Source organism: Cydia pomonella, chromosome 10, assembly GCF_033807575.1.
Source record: "Cydia pomonella isolate Wapato2018A chromosome 10, ilCydPomo1, whole genome shotgun sequence".
Lineage (NCBI taxonomy): Eukaryota > Metazoa > Arthropoda > Insecta > Lepidoptera > Tortricidae > Cydia > Cydia pomonella.
In genome coordinates this window covers 10557334-10569541 of record NC_084712.1, presented here as the reverse complement: position 1 = coordinate 10569541, position 12208 = coordinate 10557334, and the positions used below count along the sequence as shown (strand labels likewise).

The 12208-nt window shown below is 34.4% G+C and overlaps 1 protein-coding gene across 1 annotated transcript; it reads right to left on the bottom strand.

Annotated features, from left to right (window-relative positions):
- Positions 1–9442: 9442 nt before the first annotated feature.
- LOC133521712 (uncharacterized) lies at positions 9443–12208 on the bottom strand. Its single transcript, XM_061856775.1, has 2 exons — positions 11315–12208; positions 9443–9990 (listed from the first exon to the last, which is right to left on the bottom strand). Exons 1-2 carry the CDS (start codon positions 11321–11323, stop codon positions 9517–9519), a joined length of 483 nt encoding a protein of 160 aa, XP_061712759.1. The 5' UTR covers positions 11324–12208; the 3' UTR covers positions 9443–9516.

The window sequence follows — 12208 nt, the reverse complement described above, 5'->3', positions numbered from 1 at the left end:
AATATTGCTCTATATAAGAAACTTGCAAGCCAGGTAAGTAATAAAATAACTACTAGTAAAACAGTGTATTTAAAACGAAAAAAAAAATCTAACAATAATATGACATTTACCTACTAGGTAATAGTTTATTAAATCAGTAAATCACACGGACCAGAGACACGTACTCAGTAACCATTTATAGAATTTGTGAAAAAAATTATCCTTTTAGGTAAGTACCTGAGATATCAGTAATGATTAAAAGCATTTTTCCAGATTTTCTTTATAATTTTTTTTTTACATTTTAACGAATTAATAAAAAAAAAACCCATGTTAACTATTTATTAACCACTTAACTATTTATTATTCAATATCATACTAGCTTTACCCCGTTATTTTCTGTAAGTATAGGAATACGTATACACTGCCTTCAACCCCCATTATACCTTCCTAGAGGATGACATATGTAGCTGAAAATATTTTAATCGCAAGCATTTTAATCGGTTAAAGCTCAAACAACTGGGTAATAGGTATATGGAGAAATATATGTTAATGGCACTAGTTATGGGACATTGAAGAGAAAATTTTGAGTATTTTAATATTTTCTCGGCACCTGTAAAATTTCTACCACTTTATGCGTTAAAAGTTGAATGTCCTATTCGTTCTTTATGTTTTTCAATGATTTTAATGAAATAAACTGCAAATGGTTTCAATATTATTTTATTACCAAATAAAAATTGTTTGCTACAGTCATGGAATAGATGGTGCCATTAATTTTAAAATAAATAAAAATCAATGAAACATCAAACTTAAGCAGCTCTATGGCTCTTGTTTATGATAAAATGTTGCCAGTGTTTAAAAACCTATGATTAATATTTATTTTACAGGATTTGTCTATATCATCCCATTACTGGTGCCTGTTCCATTATAGGGGTGTTTACTATATACAGAAATACACCATACTTGTGGGAGTAGTGCAGTCGGCAGCAATAACGCGCCGCAATACTGTAGCAATAACGCTTGTGCAGTCTGAATCCGAATGGCACCTTTACTCAGACAAACGCAAGTTGGCATGTTAATTGCTAGCATATTCCGCGAACAAAAACCTTTTGCGCGTCATTCCATCTTGCTTATTAGTGGAAACAGAGTTGTTAATGGAGCTGGCGTATATACTACTATATACGGCTTCAGACCTTTAATGGTTCCCCAGTGAATAACCACAGAGTAACGTGTGTTTGGAAAACTAGATGGCCGCTGTGAACACCGTCACCATAGTTATAATAGTCTACAAATTATAAAAAAAGAACAAAAAAAAAAAAATATTTATTGCGTAAGAAACACTTTGTTTATAATGTAAGGTGATATAGCCACCCAGTAAGCAAAAATGTCTGTGTTCGGTGGCGCCATTCCTCCTTTAGGTTACATAACTATTTATATATATTAACTATGCTAAGCTAATTAACTTTAATGTACTGGCAAAAATTCTAGTTTATACTATTTCCATTCGATTTAGAATTAAGAAACTTATTTAAATGAATGAAAAAGCTGGGTATCGTAAACATAAATCCAAAAAGATGTATATATCTCTCTCTCTATCTCTCTCTCTATCTGTGTGTGGGTGTGTGTGAAAAATATATCAGGCACTGACCTAATGATATCAGGTATAAATGGTAAGCGGTTACCGTAGCATATGAACGCTATCAACTCTAGAGGTGTCACTTTAAAAACTTGTTTTCTTAGAACCCTTAAATTGATGGTGGAGCTCACATGTTTTAGTCAGTCGCGATATGCTTTTGAAAGACTAGGTTTCCATTTTCATTACTGAGCACTAACTATGCATACAATACAATAAACTTTATTGCACACAGTTTACAGTAAATGTACAGAAACATAAACAAAAGCAATTGGACAGAGGTAACAACAGGCGGTCTTATCTCTTAAGAGCGATCTCTTCCAGACAACTTACACACTGGATTTGTTTAAAAAATATCCTTTATAAAGTTATCACCTCGTTTAATTATTAAATCACGGTATGAAAATTATTAGTATATACGAGTATTCGTAGATAACGGTGTGACTAGTAGCTCAAGTTGAAAGAAAAAGTAATCGAGCGCATTTTCACTTATTCAGTTTACTGCTAATTTCATCCGGGAGTACGAATGTTTGGACACAGTTTTTTGGTTTTTGCAAGCATAATGATTTGGATGTGTGTTCACAATGTGTATTTTGAATATAACCGCAAACGTATATTAGACGTAGGTTTTAGTGCTATCGTTGTGACTCGTCCATACACAAAAAGAGATCGAGGTGTGCAAGATTTGTCTTTGACGTGTGTCATTTTATACGTATTTGTGTCTTCATTACAGATTGGATTTTGTATGTAGTGAGTGAGAAGTGCGACAGTGTTCACGTTTCCCCCCGCAAAAAATGGCAGAATGATTTGTACGGTAAGATATCGCCTGGGCTCCTCCCTTCCGACGTATCGGAAGCCGGTGTTGCTCGAAGTATGAAACGATTGTAAAAGTTTCTTTTTTATTTAGTTCTTAACTACCAGCGCATAATTTTTTTTTTTTTTTTTTCGAGCGGTAATGTATTTAGTACATCGTAGGCACTTGTGATGTCGCGTCATTAAATGCGACGTTTTGAGTTAAAAGAAAGTAGTGATACATTACTTGCTGAATTATTTTATGTGGAAAAATAAAACTCATCTGTTTTTTAAAACCCATGAAATTGCGTTCATTAAAGCCTAAACTGGTTTGGTTATGAGGTTGTATCAAAAATACACGGTATACATCAGTATGTATTTTCAGACTAGCTAATATTCAATACCTATATATCCATAGATATTTATATTTGCCTGCCCTAAGTTACAAGTTTTTGCTTAAATAAAATATTTCAAATTATCAGTAGGGAAAAGTTTGAGAGTTGAAAATATACGATGTCACTTTTATATTTTTTACCGGAAACTGTGACTATTTGCATACATTATATAACTTTTCGATTTTTTCGTCGTAGTTTTCAAACGACTATTGTCATCTTGGCAATGCTCTCTGGATCAGATCCGGAGGGAAAATAAAATATTTTATATTCAATCCTAATATTACTATTCAGAAATCTCACTTACGCTTTTAAGGGTTCCGTAGTCAACTAGGAACCCTTATAGTTTCGCCATGCCCGTTTGTCTGTCTGTCTGTCCGAGGCTTTGCTCCGTGGTCGTTAGTGCTAGAAAGCTGAAATTTGGCATGGATATATAAATCAATAAAGCCGAAAAAGTCGTAGAATAAAATATATATTTTTTTTAGGGTACCTACACGTAAAGTGGGGTTGAACATTTTTTTTGCTTCAACCCTACAGTGTGGGATATCGTTTGAAAGGTCTTTCAAAACTAATAGGGGTCTTCAACAAACATTTTTGATAAAGTGAATATATTCGGAGATAATCACTCCGAAAGAAAAAAAATGTGTCCCCCCCCCCCTCTAACTTTTGAACCATAGGTCAAAAATATGAAAAAAATCGTGGAAGTAGAGCTTAAGAAAGACATTAAATGAAAATCAGTTTAGCTGTTTTTGAGTTATCGCAAAAAGTTTCCCCTACATAGTAAAAAGACGTACTATCCACAGTTCATCCCTTGGTTAATAATGTACTATAATTTAAGTTCCAGTTTAGCTTATTGTGACGGAAGAGTAACTACGGAACCCTACTCTGAGCATGGCCCGATATGCTCTTGGCCGATTTTTTAGTACTTGATTGAGGTAGCAAATGCAAGTTTTTTTTAATATAATTCGCCCATTTACTATTTTGTATTATTGCTCGTATTTGAGTGATAATGACGAGCTTGCTCGTGTTTTTGGGACCTGTGAGTTAATTAATACCGAAAAATAAACTTAAACACTTACCCTATACACGGTGCTCACGAGGAACCCGAATGATTTTAACCACGTACTTCTGAGGCCAAAAGAAGGAAATATTTTTTTGTTTCTTTTTTTTTTTAATTTTGAACATATTTGTACATAAAAAGTTAACGTTATGGTAAAACTAGCACTGAAAATAATTTTTTACGATTTATTTTGTAAAAACTAGTTCTTGCAAAGGTTACTTGTCACTTTTTGACATCTATCAATAAGGATATTTAGACTACGCCCCATAATGGCATCATCGCGATCAAAAAGGCGTTTTCCACTAAGTTACGATAAGAAGATTTTTTTTTACATTGGTCACTCTGAAACTAGGCAATCCAGAAAAGTTTATATGACATTTTAGTCTCTAAATGTGATCAGTAATACACTCTCAAAATCTTTCGGTTTCCTCATGTAGCACCGTGTAGAAAAAATTTATCTATCAACGATGCCCAAAATAAAACAAATTACTATAGAGTCAAAAGTTCGGGGTTAATTCGCGAAAAGCCCATCCCTAAACAATATCAAATGGAATCGCTCCAAAATAAATGGCAGAGAACTCATCAAAAACAAAGGGAGGGAAAAATATTTTGTAAGACGCTAGGTATTTGTCTACTAAACGCTTGGATCTCGCGCGAGGGGGGATCTATTGAATAAAAAGCGTAACAATCATTTTTCTTCCTCTTGAATAAAAGCGGAGCCAGCGAACGAAAATGTCAGAGCCTGTGAGTGCAGTTTCGTGCTGTCGATGTCGTTAGCGCGCATTTCGTTTTTAGGGTTCCGTAGCCAAATGGCAAAAAACGGAACCCTTATGGATTCGTCATGTGACACTTCCAAAGTGGTAAAATGTCCCCCCCCCTGTAACTTCTAAAATAAGAGAATGACAAACCTTAAAAAATAAATATGATGTACATTACCATGCAAACTTCCACCGAAAATTGGTTTGAACGAGATCTAGTAAGTAGTTTCTTTTTAATACGTCATAATTTTTTTTTTCATCAAACCCTTTACGTGTGGGGTATCTATGGATAGGTCTTCAAAAATGATATTGAGGTTTCTAATATTTTTTTTTCTAAGCTGAAGTTTGCGCGAGAGACATTTCAATAGTGGTGAAATGTGTCCCCCCCCCCCCCCCCCCCTGTAACTTCTAAAATAACAGAATGATAAAACTAAAAAAAATATATGATATACATTACCATGCATACTTCCACGGAAAATTGGTTAGAACGAGATCTAGTAAGTAGTTTTTTTTTTATACGTCATAAATGGTACGGAACCCTTCATGGGCGAGTCCGACTCGCACTTGGCCGCTTTTTTGATGTTGGTTTGTTTATAAAATCTCCCATTGTGAGATTATTTATACAAGATCTAAATGTATATTTGACTTTTGTAAACGCACACACCGTCAGGAATTAAAGTCCTTTTTTTTAGCATTAGAAAATAGGTAAACAATCTTGACATGTCTTTTTATTACAAAACGCTTTTTCAAATCAGTAATTATTATTTATGAAAGAAAAATAATGTAAGTACCTAAATGATCGTATATGATTTATAACTGTTAAAAAATTTCCTTGATTGAATTTTCATAAGTATTTTTCAATAAAAGGACACGTCAAAATCGGTTACCTTCTTTCTAATGCAAAAAATGGACTATATGCTTGAAATATGTATAGCCCCGTAGTTGAGATTATGAAAACTTTTCTTCGGTGGTTTTCAGTTATATTAAAAGGAAAAAAGTTGACATCCGATTGAGACTGTAGCGTGCTCGTTGCTGCAGCGTTACGGCTGCAAAGGTGCAAAAGCGGGAAACGTTCAACGGCATTCAATCTCCTTGACCGATTGAGTGACGGATTGAACGTTCCAATCGCAACAGCAATGCGCTAACGACACTAACGCAATTTATCAAGGAAATTGCAACAGAAGGGCTGCTGCAATCGCCATCCAAATGTAACCTTAAGACTATTTATGTTCTAATATGTTAAATATTTGATAGCACGCGTTCGGTAAACATGTAATTCCAAAAATGATTGTGGCGTAAATAGGCTCCCTTAAAACTCCGTCAGACTCTATTGTAAACAAGAGAGGTATTTCTAAGTTTCTCCTGTAATTAATGTGGTTTATAACAACTTAATTTATTCAGTAGAGAGCCCTCATAGTCGAGTGTTATCTGGGCACGCTTAATTTACTAAGCGATAACCCCGGCTGGGCGCAACTTGCTAAGTTTTATGCTATTTAAATGGTGAACTCGTTTTCAGTGGCCCAATTCTCAGTTAATTTGAGATGGCACTTCATAGAATACTCATATAGTATAAAAAGCGTCTCAACCAAACATTAGGCCACGAGTTTTTCATGCCAATGCATTTTTGGAATCTTATGAAGGTACAATTAACTAATAGTTCAGTAAAAACAGAGACTAGTAAATATTCAAAACGGACAACCTTGCGTGCCATATTACTATTTCTTATATATTTATCATGACACGCTGTCGTTTTGCTTCTACGAAGCATTTCCACGACATAACGGGAAACTCTTGTTATCGGCTACGACCTAGCGCTACGATCGTACCTCAGCGGTGAATGATTTAAAATCCCTCTTTCCTGATGCACAAAAGCATAATAAAAGCATTTTAGGCTTGTTATTTTTTAACGGCGCCATCTGGTTTTATTATTTTTAAAGAGCTCAAATTAGTTTATTTGTGCTTTAAATCTACTTTTGTGATTATAACTGCTGTCATTCAAGTCCAATTTTACATTTTGAAATTATAAACAGCACTATGGTAACAGTTTTCATACGCAAATAACTGAAATGAAAAAATCATACTTATTAATGTTATCTACAACATTGACCATTCTCGTGGCGTTATATATAAATATAATAAATAATAAATAAATATTATAGGACATTATTACACAAATTGACTAAGTCCCACAGTAAGCTCAATAAGGCTTGTGTTGAGGGTACTTAGACAACGATATATATAATATATAAATATTTATAAATACTTAAATACATAGAAAACACCCATGACTCAGGATCAAATATCCATGCTCATCACACGAATAAATGCCCTTACCAGGATTTGAACCCGGGACCATCAGCTTCGTAGGCAGGGTCACTACCCACTAGGCCAAACCGGTCGTCGTTATATAATATATTGACATTAAATGAGTTTTTTTATCGATTCGTCAATTAATATTTAATCCCTTTATAAACATATATGTGATTAGGTTCCTACTAATAAAATTAATACAGTCAGAAGAAAACCTAACAAAGTATTGATAACGAATTGCCAATAAATCCTAAGTTATACGTACAAAATAATAAAAGTAACGGGTAAGCAAATCTCCATTCTGCCCAGAAGCGTTTTTTTACGAGATGTTTTGGTTGATGAACCCTTCCTTGCCAAAGGCAATAAATTACGGAGTAATGAAGACAGCAGCGCTACCACGGGTTAAGTCAACTGGCAAAGTATCTAATCAAATGAGAGTTATTTTAAATGTACGAATTGTCACATTTACCTAACTAATCTATAAGTTACGTAATGCAATGCAAAATACGCGCATCGTGTAACTTCAACATTTTTTTTACTTGTATTTAACTTTGTTAAAGCATGTGATTTTATATTAACGACTTTGCAAGTGACCGTGTCAATGACACCATAAACATCAAATCCTGTGAATATATGAAGTGGTAATGCTTCCACACTTTGTCACTGAAAACGCGGTTATTTTTTCAAATCGTCAATTTTCTACTCGTAGTGTTTTCCCGGCGTTTTGCCATGGTTCACATACTTAGGGCCTTGGTAATCGCTTTACGTATTCGGCCTGATAAATTTTATTACATAATAGGTATAAACATACTCGTAACTAGCTTAAATGCCCTTGAAGCATTATACCAAGGATAGGTACTGGCTGCATTTCCTCGTTGTATCGCAATGCTGATACGTTGTGCGAGGAAGAATTTTATTTAAATGGTAGGGGTGCTGAATTGCTGTAGCCAATGGAACAGTGATCCGATGTCGACGAGCTCAATGATGGATGATCGCCTATCCGAGTACTGGATATTAAGAAGTACTTAAACCGCGGGTGACAACCTTGTGTCGTGTCATTTCGATGGGTGGAAATATGGTATGCTTTATTTGCGAATTCAGTAAATACCTACTTAAGATTAAACAAAACAGGTACCTACAAGACAGATAACCGGAGACTAGCGGCCCGATTCGAAGAATGAGATACGATAACGATAAGTTCTGGTTTAGATACGTTCTCATTTAGATATCGTTTGTATGTCGCATAATTGACAGATGCAGCTCGATTCGGGCAACCAATGTCACTTTGACGTTAGAAATATCGTAGAAATCAATTTTGACATGTCGTTTAGTTATCGATCTTTTAAAGATCTTTCCAATATCTTAAACGTGTCTTAATCATTCTTCGAATCGGGCCGTAGATCCGTATATTCTCATAGAGTTAGACCAGGATAAGTCTGCAACGATTTTGACAGCACACGTAGTGTGTGTTATTTATATCTCATAATTTCATAGAAGTTTGGCGTTTAAAATAAAACTTACATTGCGTGTGCTATGAAAATCCCTGCAGGCTTAGTCTTTGTCTGATTCTATACGCCTTTTGTTATCCCTTGCACGTGTATCTCGCTCCTAGCGATATAACATGATAAAATTCGCAATACATTGCACCGTAAAATAAACTATAAAGTGTAATAAAAATCAAAACATTAGCAATTTTTAAAAGTCGCTGAACAAATGTTGGTCAGCGTGAGGAGTACAGCCTACAGTTTAATTTATTGCTCCTGTTATAGGCAACACCCGGTATGTAAGTATAATCCGTAACAGATTATAAAGTGCAAATACTGCTTCCGATACATTTTTAACTTGCAGCAGCAATCAAAGCCATTATCAGGCACGAGAAGTATAAAACGCAATTAAAGTAAGATCTTTGAAAAATGCAATTAAGTGCAGGGGCGCACCCGACTGATAGTACTTTTTACGTCAATGTCCGAGAGGCCACGAAGAAAGGCAACAGTCAATAATTACTGAACCTACTACTTTTTATAGAAGTCATATAGTAAAATTCAAGTAAATGTAGAATTATTTGCTCAAAATAATTGTTAAAAAAATATTTTAATTGCTGTTTAATTTTAATTGTTATATTAAACTACTTATCTTATTATTTTTAATTATTCGTTTCTGTTTTGTGGGTTTCATCTGTTTTCATATATCTTAGTATTTAAGCACCTATATGTTATGTATAAAAATATGTATGTACACCAATTATGCTACCTAATCGTAATATATTAACACATTCATTGCCAGCGACCCACTAGGCGGGTTCTCGGCTCTTATGCGCTTTTCGCTACTAAGCGGATAAACCACGTATTCGGCTACCCTCGTAGTGCATAGTGCTCGCTGGCAGTGAATGATTTCATACAACATGCTGTTGCATCGTCTACAAGTTATCTTACCTTATCCAAATGCATGCTTTACGTTACGGCATTAAGTTCGCCTTTAGCATGTGTTTTCTTTTTTACAATAAAGATTACATAAGCAAATAAAAGTAGAAGGAAGAGTAGCATTTATTAAGCTGATGCAAATATTTTACTATTATTTAGTGTTTTTTGATTATCGTCAATCGAGCATTCTTAAGACCAGTGGTTCGCTTCGCAAAGGTGTGTTTGTTCCATTTTCTTCCCGTATTCTCAACGCTTTCGCAATTTGCCATTCTCTCAAAGTCATCACCTGAGTTCCTGGCACTAGTGTGTCGTTCATATAAGTGGCATTATGTAACTCGTCTCTGTACGTACGCAACTGTTCTTTTATATATTCTATAGGTATTTGCGATACGGCTAACAGTGACGGCTTGTAGTCATAAGATGTTGGAGAGTTAGGTATATTCTTAGTTTCGTACAGCTCGTAGATTAAATGTTTATCGTTATCGACTGGTGTTCTGAGGAAAACGGAGTAGTCGTTACCAATGTGAAGAAAGCCTTGTAGGTTTGAGTCGTAATGTGGGGTAGAGCCACCATCTACAAGTTCAAAGAGCTTATGGAGCCTTACTGCTGTGCGTGGTGCAGTGAATACACAGAGTGCGATGAACAATCTCTGAAAAATTAATTAACATCATTTTTTATTTATTTAAACTTTATTGCACAAAATATATACAACATTGTACAAATGGCGAACGTAATGCCAAATAACATTATCTACCAGTCAGTCATGGTTTTGACTTGAACCATAATTTAGTTTTGATGGGATGCATATTTCAAAGCTACATAAAAATAGAGAATAATTTTGTTGTGAAACACAAAACAAAATCCGGACGAGAGCCAATATATGTAAGTTCAGATAGCAATGAAAATTGGATTCTGCGCGCGAACAAATTATAAATAAAGATTTATTAAAAATAAATTCTATTAAAAATAAATAACCAATGAAACACATACTGGCATGCAAATTGCTTTCAACTTCTAAACTTATACAAGTTACCGTCAAAAAATATATTGTCACACACGATTTTATAATACTTACTTTTTTATTTTTACTTCTAATTTAAATAAATAATAAATATTGAACAAAGTATAATATATCTATCAAGTACTTCTCGAGATCTTTCTATGAGCCTAAACACGATGTATTTGTGTATATTCATCGATAGTTCCGTTGTTTATCTTACGAATAAAACGAATACATCATTAGGTCAGCTCAATATTAGCATAACACTTGCATTGCCATCGGAATGAAGGTAGTCCTCCAATTTTCAACTGAATCAGATCCCAGGAAGTGGTTCATATTTAAGTTACAAGATTTCAAGCACACATAGATATAGACACACATACATATGCAATGAAATAGAAAAAAATTGATGTAATAAAACATTTTGAAATAAAAAATAAATAAAACCCGCCGCTTTCGGATGAAAGAAGCTCTTGGCGTCCGTTGGCTCGTTGGGTGGACGACATTCGGAAGATTGCGGGTCACTTACAAATACCCTTATCGGGATTCGAACCCAGGACCATATTGCATGTCAAAATACAATTACAATTTTATTAGCCCTAAGACGTTTAATACTTGTTGACTCGTGGAAGAGTTCCGGATGCACCCTTGAAATTAACGGAAATCAAAAAACACGGTGTATATGCCTATATTGAGAATTTTGAAGTCGCTAAAAAGTGTGCAAAGAAACTAGGTTTCATAGGACCATCGAGCAAGGTGAAATAAGTAATGAGGAGTGTCTAGAAAAATTTAGGTATAAATTTCAACTTAATTTTACGTAATGACAAAAAAAATTCGAATTAAATAAAAAATAGCACTGAACCATTACCGCAATTTTTGAAAATTAAATCAGAATTAAATAAACAAATAATATTTTAACGTTTCTAAAACCGATGGAATCCAATCTTCCATTTCAGAAATCTGCAGGACTTACCAAATCCATAACTTAAACTACATATGTACGTAGTTGTAATATCTTGAATTCGTGAGAAATAAAATAAAAAAAAAACATTACTGTATTGTCCTTCTACGAGTAAATAGTTTTGGTTTTATAGCTGTAGTAAAAAACTGTAACAATATCTTTAAATAAACCGTTTTACTACTGAACATTTTTAGGGTTCCGTAGTCAACTAGGAACCCTTATAGTTTCGCCATGTCCGTCTGTCTGTCTGTCTGTCCGAGGCTTTGCTCCGTGGTCGTTAGTGCTAGAAAGCTGAAATTTGGCATGGATATATAAATCAATAAAGCCGACAAAGTCATACAATAAAATCTAAAAAAAAGTGTGGGGTATCGTTGGAAAGGTCTTTCAAAACTAATAGGGGTCTTCAACAAACATTTTTTGATAAAGTGAATATATTTGGAGATAATCGCTCCGAAAGAAAAAAACATGGGTCCCCCCCTCTAACTTTTGAACCATAGGTCCAAAAAATATGAAAAAAATCGTGGATGTAGAGCTTAAGAAATACATTAAATGAAAACTATAGCGGACATGATCAGTTTAGCGGTTTTTGAGTTATCGTAAAAAGTTTCCCCTTCATAGTAAAAAGACTTACTTTAATTAGATACTGATTATGCAAATTTGCCTATTTGTTTAACTCGGGTGCCTTGGTTAACAATTTACTTTAGGCTCCAGTTTAGCTTATTGTGACGGAAGAGTAACTACGGAACCCTACACTGAGCGTGGCCCGACATGCTCTTGGCCGGTTTTATTAACATTAGATACGTAGTGCATAAATATTTTTCAGTTTTAATAACTAATAAATCAATTTTATAGGATTAGTGACATTCGGATGTTTACTGTATCAGCGATATCACTGTCATTTCCTTG